This window comes from Engystomops pustulosus, chromosome 1 (genome assembly GCF_040894005.1).
Source record: "Engystomops pustulosus chromosome 1, aEngPut4.maternal, whole genome shotgun sequence".
Lineage (NCBI taxonomy): Eukaryota > Metazoa > Chordata > Amphibia > Anura > Leptodactylidae > Engystomops > Engystomops pustulosus.
Genome location: NC_092411.1, coordinates 230,632,966 through 230,654,258, shown reverse-complemented (window position 1 = coordinate 230,654,258; position 21,293 = coordinate 230,632,966). Strand labels below are relative to the sequence as shown.

At 42.1% G+C, this 21,293-nt stretch overlaps 1 protein-coding gene across 1 annotated transcript in view; it reads left to right on the top strand.

Annotated features, from left to right (window-relative positions):
- RXFP1 (relaxin family peptide receptor 1) overlaps positions 1 to 21,293 on the top strand; it is a 150,904-nt gene that overhangs the window by 115,325 nt on the left and 14,286 nt on the right. The window contains exons 6-12 of the mRNA XM_072120607.1: positions 7,028 to 7,099; positions 7,184 to 7,255; positions 8,398 to 8,469; positions 11,272 to 11,346; positions 13,536 to 13,607; positions 18,221 to 18,292; positions 20,284 to 20,355. Coding sequence (XP_071976708.1) covers positions 7,028 to 7,099; positions 7,184 to 7,255; positions 8,398 to 8,469; positions 11,272 to 11,346; positions 13,536 to 13,607; positions 18,221 to 18,292; positions 20,284 to 20,355 — 507 coding nt within the window. The remainder of the gene's footprint in view (positions 1 to 7,027; positions 7,100 to 7,183; positions 7,256 to 8,397; positions 8,470 to 11,271; positions 11,347 to 13,535; positions 13,608 to 18,220; positions 18,293 to 20,283; positions 20,356 to 21,293) is intronic.

Here is a 21,293-nt window from a genome sequence, read left to right as displayed (position 1 = left end):
TTGTAAAGCGTACCCTTGCCAGTGCTGGACAAGCTGCCTGCTCGCCTACTCTCCCTCGCTACTTGTCCCGCAGAACTACGCACTCTGCCGCTAGCGCTGTCAGAAGGGAAATACTGTTTCAGCTTGTGCACCAGGGCCTGCTGGTATTCATGCATTCTCACACTCCTTTCCTCTCCAGGGATGAGAGTGGGAAGATTTTGCTTGTACCGTGGGTCCAGGAGAGTGAACACCCAGTAATCGGTGCTGGAATAAATTCTTTGAACGCGAGGGTCACGGGATAGGCAGCCTAGCATGAAATCTGCCATATGCGCCAGAGTACCAACGCGTAAGAATTCACTCCCCTCACTGGCCTGACTGTCCATTTCCTCCTCCTCCAACTCCTCCAACTCCTCTTCTTCTGCCCATACACGCTGAACAGTGAAGGACTCAACAATGGTCCCCTCTTGTGTCTCGCCAACATTCTCCTCCTCTTCCTCCTCATCCTCCTCCACCTCCACCTCCTCCGATATGCGCTGAGAAACAGACCTCAGGGTGCTTTGGCTATCAACAAGGGAATATTCTTCCCCCGTCTCTTGTGACGAGCGCAAAGCTTCCGACTTCATGCTGACCAGAGAGTTTTTCAACAGGCCAAGCAGCGGGATGGTGAGGCTGATGATGGCGGCATCGCCACTGACCATCTGTGTTGACTCCTCAAAGTTACTCAGCACCTGACAGATATCAGACATCCACGTCCACTCCTCATTGTAGACTTGAGGAAGCTGACTGACCTGACTACCAGTTCTGGTGGAAGTTGACATCTGGCAGTCTACAATCGCTCTGCGCTGCTGGTAAACTCTGGATAACATGGTCAGTGTTGAATTCCACCTCGTGGGCACGTCGCACAACAGTCGGTGAGCGGGCAGTTGGAGGCGGCGCTGCGCTGCCCTGAGAGTGGCAGCATCTGGGCTGGACTTCCTGAAATGCGCACAGATGCGGCGCACCTTCGTGAGCAAATCAGACAGATTGGGGTATGTCTTGAGGAAACGCTGCACTATCAGATTTAACACATGGGCCAGGCATGGCACATGTGTCAGTCTGCCGAGTTGCAGAGCCGCCACCAGGTTACGGCCGTTGTCACACACAACCATTCCCGGCTTGAGGTTCAGCGGTGCCAGCCACAGATCAGTCTGCGCCGTGATGCCCTGTAATAGCTCTTGGGCGGTGTGCCTTTTGTCGCCTAGGCTCAGCAGTTTGAGCACCGCCTGCTGTCGCTTAGCGACGGCACTGCTGCTGTGCCTAGAGCTACCGACTGATGGCGCCGTGCCCACGGATGGTAGTTCGGAGGAGGAGGTGGAGGAGGGGTGGGAGGAGGAGGAGGCATAGTAGGCCTGAAACACCTGGACCGAGGTAGGCCCCGCAATCCTCGGCGTCGGCAGTATATGAGCAGCCCCAGGGTCAGACTCGGTCCCAGCCTCCACCAAGTTAACCCAATGTGCCGTCAGCGATATATAGTGGCCCTGCCCGGCAGCACTCGTCCACGTGTCCGTGGTCAGGTGGACCTTGTCAGAAACGGCGTTGGTCAGGGCACGGATGATGTTGTCTGACACGTGCTGGTGCAGGGCTGGGACGGCACATCGGGAAAAGTAGTGGCGGCTGGGGACCGAATACCGAGGGGCGGCCGCCGCCATGAGGTTGCGAAAGGCCTCGGTCTCTACTAGCCTATAGGGCAGCATCTCCAGGCTAAGCAATCTGGAGATGTGCACATTAAGGGCTTGGGCGTGCGGGTGGGTTGCACTATATTTGCGTTTCCGCTCCAGCGTCTGGGGTATGGAGAGCTGAACGCTGGTGGATGCTGTGGAGGATCGTGGAGGCGACGATGGGGTTTTTGTGCCAGGGTCCTGGGCAGGGGGCTGACTAGCAGCTGACACAGGGGAAGGAGCAGTGGTGTGCACGGCCGGAGGTGAACGGGCTTGTTGCCACTGAGTGGGGTGCTTAGCATTCATATGCCTGCGCATACTGGTGGTAGTTAAGCTAGTAGTGGTGGAACCCCTGCTGAGCCTGGTTTGGCAAATGTTGCACACCACAGTCCGTCGGTCATCCGGTGTTTCCTTAAAGAACCTCCACACTTCTGAAGATCTAGCCCTCGCCGCAAGAGCCCTCACCACGGGAGCTTCACTAGTTGACAGTGGCGCTGATGCACCAGCTCTGGCCCTGCCTCTCCGTCTGGCCCCACCACTGCCTCTTCCAACCTGTTCAGGTCGAGGACTCTCCTCCGTCTCAGAAGCACTGTGTTCACCCGGCCTCTCAACCCAGCTTGGGTCTGTCACCTCATCATCCTCCGATCCCTCAGTCTGCTCCCCCCTCGGACTTCCTGCCCTGACAACAACTTCCCCACTGTCTGACAACCGTGTCTCCTCATCGTCGGACACCTCTTTACACACTTCCACTATGTCAAGAAGGTCATCATCACCCACAGACTGTGACTGGTGGAAAACCTGGGCATCGGAAAATTGCTCAGCAGCAACCGGACAAGTGGTTTGTGACTGTGGGAAGGGTCCAGAAAACAGTTCCTCAGAGTATGCCGGTTCAAATGCCAAATTTTCCTGGGAGGGGGCAGACTGGGGGGGAGGAGGCTGAGGTGCAGGAGCTGGAGGAGTGGGGATTTCGGTGACATGGGTGGACTGCGTGGAAGACTGACTGGTGGTGGACAAATTGCTCGAAGCATTGTCAGCAATCCACGACATCACCTGTTCGCACTGTTCTGGCCTCAACAGTGCTCTACCACGAGTCCCAGTAACTTCAGACATGAACCTAGGGAGTGTAGCTCTGCGGCGTTCCCCTGCTCCCTCATCAGCAGGTGGTGTCTCACCCCGCCCAGGACCACAGCCTCTGACCCCTGCAGTAGTTGGACGCCCACGTCCCCGCCCTCGTCCTCTACCCCTAGCCCTCGGGTTAAACATTTTTAAAATGAGAGTTATAACTTTTTTTTTTTTTTACTTCTTTTTGTTTTTTTTGGTGTTTTTTTGTGTTTTTTTTTTTTTTTTTGTGTTTTTTGTTTTTTTTTGAGTTTTTAAAACCAAACAATCCTATCCTATTGCTATGGCTATTTTCTAGCCAAGTATCAAAGGAAGCACACTACTATGCCAGATGAGATGACACAGAGTTATTGCCTAATAGAAATCCAACCCCTACTGAATTTTGCCACTTCGGCCTTTGCTATGGATATGTGCGCCACTAAGCGCAGAACACAGCGGTCGCAAGTCTCACTACAAATTGCTCAGAATTGGCAAGTACATGCACTGCAGAAACTACAGCCACCAGCAGATCAACCAGAAATCAAATATATAGAACGCTACTGTAGGCTTCAAGAAGCTGTTTGTATTCTCCTCTGGCTATTTTCTAGCCAAGTATCAAAGGAAGCACACTACTATGCCAGATGAGATGACACTGAGTTATTGCCTAATAGAAATCCAACCCCTACTGAATTTTGCCACTTCGGCCTTTGCTATGGATATGTGCGCCACTAAGCGCAGAACACAGCGGTCGCAAGTCTCACTACAAATTGCTCAGAATTGGCAAGTACATGCACTGCAGAAACTACAGCCACCAGCAGATCAACCAGAAATCAAATATATAGAACGCTACTGTAGGCTTCAAGAAGCTGTTTGTATTCTCCTCTGGCTATTTTCTAGCCAAGTATCAAAGGAAGCACACTACTATGCCAGATGAGATGACACTGAGTTATTGCCTAATAGAAATCCAACCCCTACTGAATTTTGCCACTTCGGCCTTTGCTATGGATATGTGCGCCACTAAGCGCAGAACACAGCGGTCGCAAGTCTCACTACAAATTGCTCAGAATTGGCAAGTACATGCACTGCAGAAACTACAGCCACCAGCAGATCAACCAGAAATCAAATATATAGAACGCTACTGTAGGCTTCAAGAAGCTGTTTGTATTCTCCTATGGCTATTTTCTAGCCAAGTATCAAAGGAAGCACACTACTATGCCAGATGAGATGACACTGAGTTATTGCCTAATAGAAATCCAACCCCTACTGAATTTTGCCACTTCGGCCTTTGCTATGGATATGTGCGCCACTAAGCGCAGAACACAGCGGTCGCAAGTCTCACTACAAATTGCTCAGAATTGGCAAGTACATGCACTGCAGAAACTACAGCCACCAGCAGATCAACCAGAAATCAAATATATAGAACGCTACTGTAGGCTTCAAGAAGCTGTTTGTATTCTCCTATGGCTATTTTCTAGCCAAGTATCAAAGGAAGCACACTACTATGCCAGATGAGATGACACTGAGTTATTGCCTAATAGAAATCCAACCCCTACTGAATTTTGCCACTTCGGCCTTTGCTATGGATATGTGCGCCACTAAGCGCAGAACACAGCGGTCGCAAGTCTCACTACAAATTGCTCAGAATTGGCAAGTACATGCACTGCAGAAACTACAGCCACTAGCAGATCAACCAGAAATCAAATATATAGAACGCTACTGTAGGCTTCAAGAAGCTGTTTGTATTCTCCTATGGCTATTTTCTAGCCAAGTATCAAAGGAAGCACACTACTATGCCAGATGAGATGACACTGAGTTATTGCCTAATAGAAATCCAACCCCTACTGAATTTTGCCACTTCGGCCTTTGCTATGGATATGTGCGCCACTAAGCGCAGAACACAGCGGTCGCAAGTCTCACTACAAATTGCTCAGAATTGGCAAGTACATGCACTGCAGAAACTACAGCCACCAGCAGATCAACCAGAAATCAAATATATAGAACGCTACTGTAGGCTTCAAGAAGCTGTTTGTATTCTCCTATGGCTATTTTCTAGCCAAGTATCAAAGGAAGCACACTACTATGCCAGATGAGATGACACTGAGTTATTGCCTAATAGAAATCCAACCCCTACTGAATTTTCCCACTTCGGTCTTTGCTATGGATATGTGTGCCACTAAGAGCTAAACACAACGGTAGCAAGTCCCCCTGCTAATTCCTCACAAAATGGTAAAAGATGCAAATTAAAATAAAAAAAAGTAGAACGTTATTGTAGCCCTAAGAAGGGCTGTTGGGTTCTTTGAGAATCACTCCTGCCTAACAGTAAGCTAATAGAACACCCTAACGCTTTCCCTGACCAGCAGCAGCTCTCTCCCTAGCGGCATCCAGAGACAGAATGATCCGAGCAGCGCGGCCAGCGGCTAGTCTATCCCAGGGTCACCTGATCTGGCCAGCCAACCACTGCTATCGACGTGTAAGGGTACCACGTCATGCTGGGTGGAGTGCAGAGTCTCCTGGCTTGTGATTGGCTCTGTTTCTGGCCGCCAAAAAGCAAAACGGCGGGAGCTGCCATTTTCTCGAGCGGGCGAAGTATTCGTCCGAGTAACGAGCAGTTTCGAGTACCCTAATGCTCGACCGAGCATCAAGCTCGGACGAGCATGTTCGCTCATCTCTAATTGTGAGACCTCAAGGGCAGGGTCCTCCTCCTACTTGGATAAAAACTGTCAGGAAAAAGGGAAAGGTATTCTCCAGCAAATTAATTAAAAACATAAGAGTTTTATTCCATAATCGATTTAAAAAACATGATAGTGTAGACAATGTCAGAAAATAGTTGACGCGTTTCGGACAGGACACCGTCCTTAGTTGTAACCAGTCGAAAAAATCAGTCCATGTGATGTGATGGACATGTATGTGCACAAACCGTTATTATCAGGGATCAATAGGAGTTGTGTGATATTAATGGCTCTTGCACCAGCGTTCCCATCACATCACATGGACAGAATTCTATCCACTGGAAGTAAAAATAGAAGCTTTTATAGCAGGACAGCAAGCAGAGACCTAGACAATCGTGAGGAATTGATACAGGAAGTATATTGGAAAATTGTATAATTCTTCCTTTCGCAAATCATATCAAATATTTGCTGAAAGTGGACAACCCCTTTAATGGTCCTGTATAAATAAATAATAATAACTAGTTGCACAAAATTCTAAAGTCCCCACACGGAATGTTGAGACATAAAAACACCTAACCCAAAACTGTACGTAGGTCAGTACATTTATCCTCATACTAACCTTACAAAGAAAAACACAAATGAACATTGTCAGAATTGTTTTTTTTTTTTTGTCAATTCACTTATGTCCCGATGGAGTAAAGAAAATAAATATGGAGAATAAATAATATGTGACCCTGTAAAAATTGTTTGTGGAACATATTGGCGCAGATTTACTTACCCGGTCCCGTCGTGATCCCGTGGTGCGTTGTCCGACGTGGATTCGGGTCCAGTGCAATTCAATGCGCGGAGGTCCGCTGGAGTTCACCTGCGTCTTCCTGGTGCATGTGAGTGCTTGATCTTGCGACACAAAACCTTTTTTAAATTCTGCGGATTGTCCGAATCTGTCGGGTTGTCCTGGTCACGCCCTCTACCCCCCCCCCCCCCCCCATTTCTGTCACGTGCTAGCCGGGACCAATGCGCCAAAATCCGATCGTGTGTGCCAAAATCCCGTGGCAATTCGGCACAAAATGGAAATTTTTCGGGAAGCCCAACGAAAGTGCGGCGTTTGGACCCTTAGTAAATGAGCCCCATTGTTTAGGATTTTTTGCTTATCTTTAAAAATGTTTCTATGTCCCCATCTATATTTATTAAAATAACAATATCCTACAGTTTGTACTTTGAAGGACAGAAGTAATACATTTCAATATCTTATTTTAATAAGTACAAGGGAAATTGGTAAAACATCCTATTTAAAAATTCAGATTGTCCTGGAAAAAAGAAGCCAGACTGACAAAAACATAAAACTTACTCTCTCAGCATGCAGAATTGTACCAAAAAATGTGCAAGAAATACATAGGTGTCATAAACTGTATTAAGGTATGTAGTATAATATGTATAGATCATTTAATATGTATGATATGTTTTGCTGGTTTATAAATACTTCACACTATGTAAGAAATCGTTGTATAATCTGTAGCACCATCTAGTGTTCTGCAACATATGAACAGCTGCTATATTTTATAACAGCATGTCCTCTTTTAATAGGTATCTTCAGCATAACAGGATTAAAACCATATCAGTGAATGCATTCAGAGGACTCCACAACTTAACAAAGCTGTATGTATCTGACTTATATTAGTGATGTATAGAAACATTTCTTACCCAGTCATTGTAAATGGATGTTTTTTGTGTTTTTTTTAGTTACTTAAGTCACAATTTAATAACAACACTTAAGCCCGGAGTATTCCAAGACCTTCATACCCTGGAATGGTTGTAAGTTCTTTTACTTTCATGTCAAAATCTTACTTTTTCCAGATGTTCAGACGCTTTGGAAACATTTGAATGTTTTTCTAATACAGACCACTGCCGTGGTCTGTTCTTACCTGTAGACCAGGTAACAGCAGGGATGTATTTATACAGGCAATCTATAATCCTTTATGTAAATAAGTCATGTTTCACCTTTGATATTTTTTCCCACCTAATTAACATGACCTTTCCTGTGCCTCCATGCCTATGTACCTCTTCATATGTTAATACGATGACCCCCTATTTCCTACTACTAAACTGTATTACTGCCCAAGCTACGAAGGATTTTCAGCTCATCTTCCCATTGAATTTATTGCCAGGTGTGAAGGGAAACGGCACGGGCCACCTTGCTGCTCAGGCATAAAGTATTCCATGGAAAGATATATATGTTTGTCATGATTAAGGGCATGACATTCCGCCAGAAACGCGTTGACACTTTTGAATTGTCTAATGGTGTACTGTTGAATAAAGATGTGTGAAACTGGATTCTAAGGCTGGACCGTGACCTTTTTCCACGGATTACTGCCCAAGCTCCCTTCCCTATATCTTTCTGTCCAAAAAAAAATGTTTATGTCCCCACTTATGTAGACCTCTTCTCTACATGTCCTCACTTCTTTACATCATGATACTTCAGCAACCTCCCTTCTATATGCTAAACCCCAACTCCTACCGTTTATGACACATGTTAGTCTGTGTAGAAGGTATGGTCAGGGAGCCAACATTTTTAATAATGAAAAAAAATATATATATATTTTCTACTACATTGGATGCCGACCCAACAATTCGATACACTACGCTGAGGACCTCCAATATTAGTAGCAAATATGATCCACATATAACCAAACATTTAGTTGATGCAACTAAGACTAATCTATTGACAGTCAATGGATTTGATGCCCATTATCACTTATTGGTGTTATTTTTATGCTATGCATGCCAATGTTTTCCAAATGTATAGCACCATGGAATTAATGCTGCTCCATAAATAAGTAATAGTAATAACGTGATCTTCTGGAAATTTTAGAACTTTGAATTGTAGTGTAAATCTACTTTATATTATTGATATCTTTATTGTCAGATTGAATGTACTATATGTCATTTTACAACAGAGTCATTGAAAACAACAAAATAAGTCGGATCTCTCCTCAAATATTCCAAGGATTAAATTCACTCATACTGTTGTAAGTGACACCTTTATATACTTTGATGTTAAAAATTGTCAAAATTTTTGTCACCATGCCACACATGCAGGAAAAAAGTAGACAATTTAGTTACTATTAGGTTTTTTACAAATGAAAAAATATTTGTGTGCTTTCCCTTTGACCTAATACAAATAGCAAAAGTCATTAATTGAGGAAGAGATGCTAAGGGATATATAATTGGGGGAACTTATCACCGCGTTGTCTAATCTTCTTGTGCTACTTTTTAGCTCTGTTGTGGCTCAGTTAAGACATGGGGCACATTTACTAAGAGTGGTGCGAACTGAACTTAATCCGGTTTGTCTGTGTAAAGTGCAGGGTGCACAATATTCATGAAGAACGGGCACCAGAATTCATGAATCAGGTGCCCCATGCACTGCCCCGAAGGAGTTTACCAACTTTTTTGTAGCGCATCTTTAACATAGGGAGTGCGACAGACGAAACGCCCCCTAATGTGTCTAGCATGATCCCGAGTACAGCTGCGCCACAAAAGGGTCGCAGGCGACCCAATTGTGGTGCAGACACTTCATAAATACCTGTGCAAGCAGTTTGCACCTAAAAGAACGTGACGTAAAAAGTCTGCCACAAAACTGGGGTAAAGTTCTTAGTAAATGTGCCCCAATGTGTTAATAAATCAGCATCCATCTTTCTATCCCACACTGGCTGAAAGTTCAAGACTAGTCAAAAATTGACAGGTTCCCATCAACCTAATGAAAGGTTTCAATAGCTTAAAAATCATATATATTTAAAAACAATATATTTTTCTCAAAAATTTTTTGAGTGCAATAAAACTTTTCCAAACACAGCAGCCACTAAAGGATTAGCCCTAAAAAGGGCTACGATGGCATTTATTAGCTGAACCTACCACTGGATCTACCTTAATAAATAGATCCAAGATGGTAGGGTTTTTTTAAAGATTTTTGGGAGAAAAAAAGGTGTGGTTTATGGCTGTTGTAAGCTATAGGAACATTTAAGTTAAAAAACTGATGACAGGTTGTTGTTGTAATATAAATATACCAGTGTCTTTAACAAAGGGTTTGCACTATGATTATAATTTTCATATTATGAAAGTAGAAACAGATTAGCCAAGATTCAAGATAAAAAAAAAAATCAATGTTTGTTCTCTTATGTAATTGTATGTGTTAGAACAAATTTTGTCAACAGTTTCTTGGTGGGTTGGGATCAAAGGTGAATTGTGAGCTTTCTTTGCTTATAAAACATTATATTGTTGATAAAACACTGAAAAGAATTATGATACGCTGTGGACATTTCTGCAAATAATGTTTAGTAATATAACCATTATGAAGCATTTTTTATAAATCCTACTAATAAATTGACAAGTGGGTCTCACTTTTCCTTTTTTCAAAGTTGTATACCTTACATAGTTTGTCAACACTGACTGGACAAGGTCAGACACACAATCAAATGGTAACCTCCAGCTTTCAATTAATTCATAGATTAACAATAAATAAATAATAAAGAAATTACACAAAAGTTTTATGAAATTATGCTTTAGTACACTGGAAAGTACAATGTTTACAGAAACATTTGTGCCATTAGAACATATTATACATCCTAGTAGAGAGCTAGTCTAGTCTCTTTCGCAGTTTCATGATTTTTTCCACTGACAACGGGTCAGTGAAAATACAAGCCAATGTGAAAACACCAATATAAACAAATGGCTTTGTGAAGAACCCGTGGAAATCACTGAACCATAGACGTCAATGTGAAAGAGCCCTAAAGTGCAGTAAAACAGTAATGTCATGTTTTACACCAGTTGTACACTAGTTGTAAGTGTTAGAATTAAAATTAAAGTATTTAAATAGCTTGTCTACTTTCAGAAAATCAATATAGTATGTGTAATCAGGTTCAGCTCCAGGTTTAAGTAGACCCCTTATTGGGCCCCTTTTCAGTAAACTCAGGTCCCATCGACACACTTCCTCTCCCTAGTAGCCACACTGTCCCTTTCACAGTAGCCACACTGCCCCCCCACCTCTCCCGCAGTACCCATGCTGTCCTCATCCCCTCTCCCATTAGCCACACTGTCCCAACTACTCTGGGGGAAAAAACATTTACTCACCTTTCCTTGCTCCCCCTTCTTTCTGCAGCAGGAGGGCTGATAACAAGAGGAGCCAGAAGGTGATCATTAGTACCACTGTCTTAAAGCGACGCTGGTTTAATTGATCCAGGGGGGGCAAATAAAAAATTTCCTACCAAAGTGGGCCCCTTTAGCATCCCTGGGTTAGACTTGTCCAGGTAAACCTGCATGTAATGAAAAGTTATACAATTTTCTAATATATCTTCTGTATTAATTCCTCCCAGTTTACTAGATCTGTTTGACAAGATTTATCAGAAAACTTCTTTCATTGTTGCCAGTGCATAGAAACCTGTCCATGTCATAAGATGTCACACAGGCGCACGGCTCATTACATTTACAACACAGTAATCAGAGTTATGAGCTCTGCACCTGTGATACATCACATGACTGTGGACCATTTTTTATCCACAGGAAATAAGCAATGAAGCAATAAGCAAGTAGAGATCTAGAAAAACTAATTGATACAGAAGATTGACATAGAAAGTATATAGGAAAAGCGTATAACTTTACTTTACAAAAACTATATCAATTATTTGCAGAAAGTGGACATCCCCTTTAAAGACACATAAATGACTTGAGGAAATGGTTGGTCAAAGAACTTGTGTTCCATCTTTTGCTTGGCCAAGTATCTATTTTACATTCATTAAAAAAGCAGGTAACATTGAATGGTTTACTTTTTTTTCCAGGGTCATGTTGAATAATTTCTTGGGTCGATTGCCAGACAAACCTCTTTGTCAGTACATGCCAAAACTTAACTGGTTGTAAGTATATTTTATGGATGGTAAAAAGGAAACTATTCCACAAATCATAACTGACATCCACTCATCTTAAGCTAAGAAATTTACAAAGACTATTGACAGCTAGTGGTATAAAAGATATGTTTATGTAATTTATTTGGGTGCTGACTTAAACGATTACTTATTCAATGGGGTCATTTATCTTTAGCCAGGCCATATGTGCACGTCTTTTTTTTTTGCTATTCCTAGGCTTTAGACTTGTTTTACTTATCTTAGAGGATGATATATCAGGCATGTGTGTCTGTTGGATCCTTGCACCTTTCTTTTTTTAAAAGTCTTAAAGGGGTATTCTCATCTGGACATTCACATTCAGTTTCATTAATCTGCTATATATAAACATTTATTCAATTGGATGTTATTAAAAAAACTGACCTGTGTGAAGATAATTTATCATAAATGTGGTCCCTTAGAAAGAAGACTGTGGTAATGAACAAGATGCTTTTATTGTAATGTCACGATATTTTGTGCCTACAGCACACACTGTACTGTATCCTACATGTGTTATTTTAAAAAATAAAAAACAGAATTACAAAAAAAAAGAAGAAACAAGACTGTCCTTGGATACGGCCACCTCTGCTAGAGTGATTGCACAAAAAAACAAAAGGTTTTTGTATATGAAATGTCTGGGAGTTACTGCATATTCTACAGCTGTCCTGTGGTAATGATTGCTGAATCCAGGTGGTCGGGCAGGACTCAGTATCCAAGTAAGCGATCCCGTTTTTAAGGGACAACATGCCAACATTTATGAGAAATTATCTTTAAACAGGTACAAATTTTTAATTGAAGAAACATCCAATTTGAAGAAATGTTTACATATGGAAAATGGAATAAATTCAATGTGAATGCCCAGATGTGAATACCCCTTTAAATTAATCTGTAACCCTCTTCAGGACTGGAGTTTATTTGCATTTATTGCACCATTTTACTGCCATTTGGGCCTTTCTCATACCTACACATCCGGTTTATAAATATATCAGATGCATCACTGAAAAATTCTTGTCTGTCTTTGCTAGGCAAGTAGAAGTCACAAATTTATCACAAATATGCAAATGCACCAGAAAAAGTCACAATTATAAGAGTAAAAAAAGAAAAAAGCCTAGGATAAATGACTCCCAATGATTTATATTATTCCAAAGCTTTATTGCCCCACAGTCTAAAGCTATTAAACTATGCCTATGGCCTGTGGAACACCGGCAGATTTTGTCAGACCCTCATTTTTTATTAAAATCCCTAGCACCGTGTAGGGCCCTGATTGGCTAACAAAGGATATCTTTTTATTCCATGAAAGGGTAGGTGCCCTATTATTTTTTTCTGGTTATGCTGTAGGTTGAGTATAGTGTATGTATGCTGCAATGTTTTATTTTACCTTCTGGTAATAGTTTCCCGTTTAAATGTGATAGAATCTGTCCACTTAGTATAGCCTGCTCCTTCTCTTAGGTTTTCCTTCTCTTACATTGCTAGGTTCGGATGAGTCTACTTTCCTGTTCTCTTTATACAGATCCAGTGCCTGACTATGTCCCTTGTAACAGAGAGCACTCTCCTGCACTCATTTTGTCAATGTTGTGATGAGAGTGATTCATGACAGGGGGATGGACAACTTCTAAGTGTCAGATGATTGGTGCGCTGGGAGTGCACCCGCAGAATCATGGGTGCTAAAGGGCAGCCTATGTGATGTGCTGTGTACTGGCAGATGTCATTTTCCCCACCCCTGCATTTTGAAAATGAAAACTTTTCTGAGGAGCTCAGAGAGGAGGCTGCTGTGGGGCCAAATAGGTAGGAAATAGGTAGAGGAGTGCAATCCCCTCCCTGTGGGACAGGAAAGGGTTGTCTAGGGCACTTACCCTTTAAACTCACCAGATGGTGTGCTCATTATTGCCTGGTGCATGCAATGGATTACAAAAGCCATTGTATGTACACCTACGATTTACCGATTTTGTTTTTGGTTACCCTCATTTGTGGGGTCGATGGAATGAGAAATGGGAGCCTAAGCAGTGATGCAACTGAAGGAATCAGGGACCCCTATTCATATGTTAATGTAACATGACACTTTATATGAAATAGTTTAATCAAATACATATGCTTATAACACTCATTTTCTGATTTTTTGATGTGTGTTGTTTGTCTTATCCTGTTTATTATAATTTATCTCATAGAGATTTCGAAGGCAATTACATTCCCTCTTTAAAGAATACAACATTCAGTTCATGTGCTACATTAACTGTTCTGTAAGTATTTGTTTTGGCTTTACATTAAGACATGGATTAAATAATTAAACAGAATGTATAAATGCATACAGTGTCATAAAATATAGTCAAATTCGTTTTCACTTAAGTTTTATTAGTATTTCCATGCAAACTTTTCAATACTGATATATTTATCTAAAGGGAAGATACAACAATTGCATGATATGTTGTATAAATTATATTTTAAGAAACTCATCTCCACCTCTCATCCACATGTGTCATCCTAGGGAATTATATTCTATTCCAGTTATAAAAAGAAAGTAATAATATACAGTATCTCCCAAAACAGTGCTGTGGGCAGTGGTAAGATCCTTTGATTTTAAAAATATCAAGAGGCATTTACAAAAGGGTGGGCTATTGCTTTAATTTTTCTCATCAAGGAATTTGATAAATAAAAGAACCTAATTTATCCATAAATGTATTCATTATGGATTCTTTACGGAATCCCGCTTCCCTACTTTCCAGGTGAATGTACTTCTCTACTAGGAATTGAAGGCAGCATTAAAAATACATCTAAATAATTATTTTGGTAAATGAAGAGCAATGTCGAAGCAAAATTGTCAAGCAAGATAGTTGAATTGTGTAGGAGACACCAGTGTAAAAATAAGACATAAAACTGACTTGAAAGAAAAGTGGACTCATTTACCTACCCAGCTAGTCAACGTGCAGTTACATTCAGTCCAGCAGAAGACAATTGGAGCAGATATGATGGCTAAGCTTCCTATGTTTGTCATGTTGCTCCCTTGGTAAGCCCATAGTAACCCTGTCAAAATATTAACCTCTGTCATTACCCATATCATAATTCTTTAATTTATTCTGATACTAAAATGAACTGTCTACAAGGAGATATCATTCTGTTTTGAAAAAAATTGCTGGCACGTCAAAGTATATAGCAGTTAATGCTCTATTTTCCATACAAAGCACATAATCAGCACATACTAGGCTGAAATCCTATTATTTTACATAATGAAGGCTAAGATTTTAGCAATGGATTTGCCTTCTTAGATAATCCTTCAATATGTAAGGGCTCTGCATAAACTGTATTTTGCATACATTTTATATTTAGGAACTAAGTATATTTATCCCATTAGATGACTGTCAGTCCACTTCTTCTTTTTCCTATTTAACAGATGAAGCTGTAACCTCAAATGTAAAGCATAGATTCATTTATTCTTGTTGGTTTTCACACAACAGACATTGCATAAGAAATGTGCGATCACGGGTGTGGACAAGACCACTATAAGAACCTTTTCCCCTTCCCTATACTATGTCTGCCACATTGAAAAGTATATTCACATTTTTTCAAGTATCCCTCAGTGGAGCATCAATGGCTACAAGTCCATACATAAACATAGAGAAAGATGACGGCACTCACCGGTTCCAAAAGCAGGAAAAGCGTCCTTTATTGGTGGGGAAGCATGCAGGGGGGTAAACAGACAGGTTCCGGCAACGGGGCCGTTTCACGCACTGTGGTGCTTTCTCAAGCGGCTTCAGTGCGTGAAACGGCCCCGTATGATTTTTCATCATACAAACATTAATTTGCTGCAATGGGAACACCCATTCAAATTTCTTCCTCATCACACCCTTCCCTTTCCTTCCTTTGTTGAACATGATGGCCATTTTTAAACCCTATTAACTATGAAACTACTGTATATATATAGCAAGTAACATGCCACAAAAGTAACAGTAGTTCTAGGATAGCAATGTGAGTCACTGTAACACATTTCTATCTTGAACAGTCCTGTTCTTGGGCTTTATTTGTTGGCTAAATCATTGGTTCCACCTTCAGGAATACACCGATTGGGATTTTTCCCAATTTCACTGTATTTGGAATGCTTTTATTTACAGCTTTCCATTACACTGTACATAAAATTAAATGGTGGCACTACAAATTACAATTTGTACCTATGATAAATAGCTCTCCTTTATCTCTGTAAATGAGGGGGGGGGGGTTAGTGGCATACATAACTAGGAAAGGCAGGGCCCCATAACGGATATCTGAACGGGTCCCACTTACCCCTTAAGAAATATACATACAGTATATACACTCCATATGTACACACATACATACACTACCATATACATAGACATACAGAATATACACATCACATATGCAAACACATTTAGAGCATATACACGAATACATACATATAGCATATTCGCACCAAATACCACAGTTGTCGGGGCTTCCTGACACTGTGGGCCCCATAGCAGCTGCTATGGCTGCTACCCCTGTAGTTACACCCCTGGGGGAGGGAGTTATCTCTTTTATGAGATGATGAGTAAAAACTGGAATTGCAAAAAAAACAGGAGGTTTGCTGTGTTAAAGGGGTATTCCAATTTCAGTAAATAAATGTTATTGTTTGTATAATGAAAAGTTATACAGTTTTGCCAATATACTTTCTGAATTAATTCCTCATGGTTTTCTAGATCCCTGCTTGCTGTCAATCTATAGAAAGCTTAATTGTTTACTTCCAGCGGACAGAAATGTGACCATGGTCACGCAGGTGCTAGGCTTGTTATATCACACAGCTCTGACAATACAATTACAGCAAGCAGAGATCTAACTGCTGAGGAAAACTATAACTATGAGGAATTGATACAGAAAGTATATTGAAGAAATTTATAATTGTTCATCTTGCAAACAATAACATTCATTTGCCCAGGGGCGTTGCTAGGGTGGAAAAACATCCGGGGCATGGGCCCCAATGCATGTGTATCAGACTTTTAGTAATGCCCCCCCTGTACATAACCCCCTCACATGTGCTTGTGCCAATAACAACTTTACTGACAGTGTATACAGCTACAGAAACCACAGGAGAAATCCCTACTTTTTCCCTCCAGTGACTGCAGGTGACGTCTCCTCCATCTTCTCTATTAGACATCACCACATCTTATGTTCCTCATTGTCCCTACATCTTGGACAGTGTTATCTGGCTGCTGCCCCCAACAATCTCCCCCAAATACTGTAAGGCTTGCATTTAAACACCAGGAGCTTGTTACCCATCACACTGGTCTCACTAGAAACGCAAATGAGATCAAACTGAGGCCTATTCTAGTGCCACGTGTGAACACGCCCCAAGAAATGTACCCCACACAGCCCCCCAGTAACGTGCCCCACACAGCCACAAATCAATGACCCCCATACATCTACCACCCCCAAAATGTTCCCCACACAGCTACCCTCAGTAGCTAATGTGCCCCCACACAGCTACCCTCAGTAGCTAATGTGCCCCCACACAGCTACCCTCAGTAGCTAATGTGCCCCCACACAGCCCCCCCCCAGTAGCTAATGTCCCACACACAGCCCCCCCAGTAGCTAATGTCCCCCACACAGCTACCCCCAGTAGCTAATGTCCCCCACACAGCTACCCCCAGTAGCTAATGTCCCCCACACAGCCCACCCAGTAGCTAATGTCCCCCACACAGCTACCCTCAGTAGCTAATGTGCCCCCACACAGCCCCCCCAGTAGCTAATGTCCCCCACACAGCCACCCTCAGTAGCTAATGTGCCCCCACACAGCCACCCTCAGTAGCTGTGTCCCCACACAGCCCCCCCAATAGCTAATGTCCCCCACACAGCCCCCCCAGTAGCTAATGTGCCCCCACACAGCCCCCCCAGTAGCTAATGTGCCCCCACACAGCCCCCCCAGTAGCTAATGTGCCCCCACACAGCCCCCCCAGTAGCTAATGTGCCCCCACACAGCCCCCCCAGTAGCTAATGTCCCCCACACAGCTACCCTCAGTAGCTAATGTGCCCCCACACAGCCACCCTCAGTAGCTAATGTGCCCCCACACAGCCACCCTCAGTAGCTAATGTGCCCCCACACAGCCCCCCCAGTAACTAATGTCCCCCACACAGCCCCCCCAGTAGCTAATGTCCCCCACACAGCCCCCCCCCCCCAGTAGCTAATGTCCCCCACACAGCCCCCCCAGTAGCTAATGTCCCCCACACAGCCCCCCCCCCCCAGTAAGTAATGTCCCCCACACAGCCCCCACAGTAGCTAATGTCCCCCACACAGCCCCCCCCAGTAGCTAATGTCCCACTTACCTCAATGATGCAGGTCTATGTGTTCACTGTGTGTTTCCCCGGCAGGTCATGTGACCATCCATGACATCATCACAGGTCCTTCAGAGCATTATTCCTCCAGAGGCTGCAGCCCCTGCTGGGGAAAACAGTGACTGCACTCCTTCTCATCACGATCTGTGGAGATCGTGATGAGAGAGAGGAGAATGCGCAGGGGAGATCCGGGGCTCCAGCCGGCACGAGCCCCGGATCTTTTGACCTAGCGACGCCCCTGCATTTGCCGAAATGAGAAAACTCTTTTAAGGAGGTAAATAAGGACCAAAATTGACATGTGCTGTTCCACAGAATAAATGAAGATATCAACATTCCACATTTTAACTTAATGATTCACTTACTTAGAATGAGCTGCATGAATTTTCCTTATTGTTGAATCTCACTGCACTTACAAGTAGATTATTTTCTAAATAGAAATATCGAAGCATTGAATTTTCAGGTTAATAATGTCAGACAGTTTTTTTAATACAACTGTAGATAGAGATTGTTTGAATTATAATCCTTTGTTTTGTAGAGTTTTGCGAAAGAATAGAATCCTGACAATAGGTGATAACACCTTTTCATCACTCTCTAGACTGGATGAGCTGTAAGTATTGCTTGCCTACATTGCCCACTAGCAGGACCGGCGTCAGCACTGGGCATACCTGGGCAAGTGCCAGGGCCCAGAGCTGCTATGGCGGGCCCATATAAGGCTGTACATAAGAAATCAACAGTGGGTGAGGGGGCTGTATCTAATAAATCCACAGTGGGTTAGGGGGCTGTATCTAATGAATCCATAGGGGTAAAGGGGGCTTTTTTTTTTATAAAATAACCATGAGGGGGCTGATTGGTTAACTAGGGAATATTTTAGGGAACAGGAGACTGATTTAGTTTCTGAATTTTTAATGTTGCCACGTCAGTTCACTGCAAAGGGGTCAACTGAGGCTCTGTCATCCAGGGGCCTTCTGAAACCTGGAGCAGACCCTGTCCACTAGCGTGACAAAAAGAGATGTATGGGAAAGTGTACCATGCAGAGACCTGTTTATGTGACTTTTTGTTGTTATGGAAAGATTCTCTTCTATTCACAAAACCCTCCTTTTGAGAAACCCTTTTGAGAAACTGATTTATACAAATTCTAAAATACATAAGTAAAGGGGGAGGGGTGAGGCAATATATTTTTTATTTGTATTTTTAATATTTGTTACTATTTTAATTCATGTTTTTTATGCCAAACTTGAAAGTTTGAACCTGGTATAACTTTATTAATACATTGCATAAGATTGTATTGCCCATTGTATTACATTTCGTATTGTGCAATGCTATACCTGTCAGTTTCACACTGACAGCCAGTCAGTTAGACTAGTACCTAATGGACTTCCATAGGTGGATAACCCAGATAACCCTCATCAACTATGTTGTGGAGGTGCGGTGGGCAAAATGACTGGATCAGTGTGCTGCTGACAACATGAAGGATCTCCATGTAAATATATTTATCATTAAACTTTAAAGAGGACCTGTCACCCAAAAATGACCCCCACAAAATGTGCCCCCCCACTCCTCACCCCAGCCCCTTTCTCCCCAAACAGTTTTTAAAAAAATGTATTTGTGTTAAATTGCTTTAAAGCGATACAACCTCTTACTAAATAAGAGGTCGGATTCTCCTATCTTGTGCCCAGGCAGTCGGCCTTATTCATTAGGGGGGCGGCCGACACACCCCCTCCACGCCCCCTATCTTCAGAGACCTGTAGGAGAAGCCAGCAGGATCGCATGTATTGTGTAATCACTGCCGGCTGTGACCGCAAACTTTCTCCTATACATTGCTGGGGCGGCCGCGCCAGGCCTATTTACAGCGCCGCATCTGGGGAGAAAGGGGCTGGGGTGAGGAGTAGAGGAATCCACTATCTTTAAAACCTTCAAGCTTTGATTATGCAAAAGAGGATTCTTTATACAACATGTCCAATACACTAAGGCCCTATACTAAATAAAAGTTGCAATTTATATAGTAAACCAACACCTTTCGAGCAGTTTGCTTTGTCAAGCAGCCTGAGTAGGTATCTTTTGGTGTTTGGATTTAAATATATCAGTCTCCATTATTTGTAAGAAAGGGTCCCTTGATGGACATTGGAATGTTACTCTTGGAGATATTCATATTATGCACCAACATTCTGGATCATGAATACTTTTATCCTGGTCAATGATGGTCCTCTTTTGTGATGAAAGTGGACTTCAGCAACACAACGATATAAACACACTGAAGTGTTGTGCCTATCTCAAGAACAATGCCCAAAAGTGAGTTCTCTGATTCCTCGGCTGCCCCTCGGGCTCTGCCGCATACATCAAGAGGCTGGCCGTGCTCCCCTTCACACCTCCCCGTGGTGTGGAGGTGGTGGAAAGGGAAAAATTAATCGCATTTGTGATTATTTCAGGACTTCAATACCACTTTTGTGGCATAGAAGTCTTGATAGATACCCCCAATGTGTCCTAAGAACACTACTAAGTCTCTATTGTTAGATGTAAATATTATACAATTGGAAAACAAAGTAAATAATATATTTGTATTAAATCAGTTTACTAAATGCATCATTTTTATTTTGACAGAGACTTGGCTAACAACAGAATCGAAGCATTTTCTCCAACTTTACTTAAGGACATGAAGGAATTATCCCAACTGTAAGGCTATGAGGTTTTTGATATTACGGTATATATTATCAATATAACATAATCATAGTAAACACTGTAATCTCTAAATATACTAAATATACTTAATGCATAAGTGGAAGCAATAGGACAATAAGATTTCCTTATGTGATTAATGAATTATCAATTAATTGTTCTGTATCTTGGTGAGGAAACTGGGTGTTAAGGAGAATCTTCTAGTTTTAAAAAACATTGGACTAAAATCTTTATGGCACAAGCTTCGAAGAAAAATAACTCCAAAGTTCACCTATTAAATATTCCAAAAAATCATATTAAAAAAATGAGTAAAAAGTTTCCCTATTCCGAGCCTATATAAATAAAGAAATATGTCTCGAAATGTTGTTAATAATATGTAAATAATATGTTAAAATAATTGATTAAGATAATAATTGATCCAGAGGAAAACTGTAACTCTTAGGTTATAGGGCCCATAAACCTGGGTGTATGTACTTTATATGTAGTTGTCTTGCCGCAATTGTCATATAATTGTCCCAGTTGTGATCTTAAAATAGTGTATTCTTCTACCAAATCTGTTCAATATCTCTAAATATATCTAAAATGAATATTCCTATTGGATCAATCCGCTGGACTGCAGTTTCACAGTTTTGCACAAGTTTGTATTGTCCTGGTATTATGTCTTTTTATATATAGACAGATCTACAGTCGTATATATAAAGTTTTAGCCAAAATGGCAATTTTCATAAACATCTAATTTTAGATGGATAGATTTTGTCTGTGAAATATATATTGGTGGACAGTAATGGATAGTGATTGACAGAGGTGGATAATGGCACTTGCAATACATGGCTACCTGTTGTCCGTGGACTGTGGTGGAAAATGGTGGACAGGGGTTGGCACTCACTAATTTCAATGCAAGGCTTGCCATTGCCCTAAGGATTTGAAATTCACAC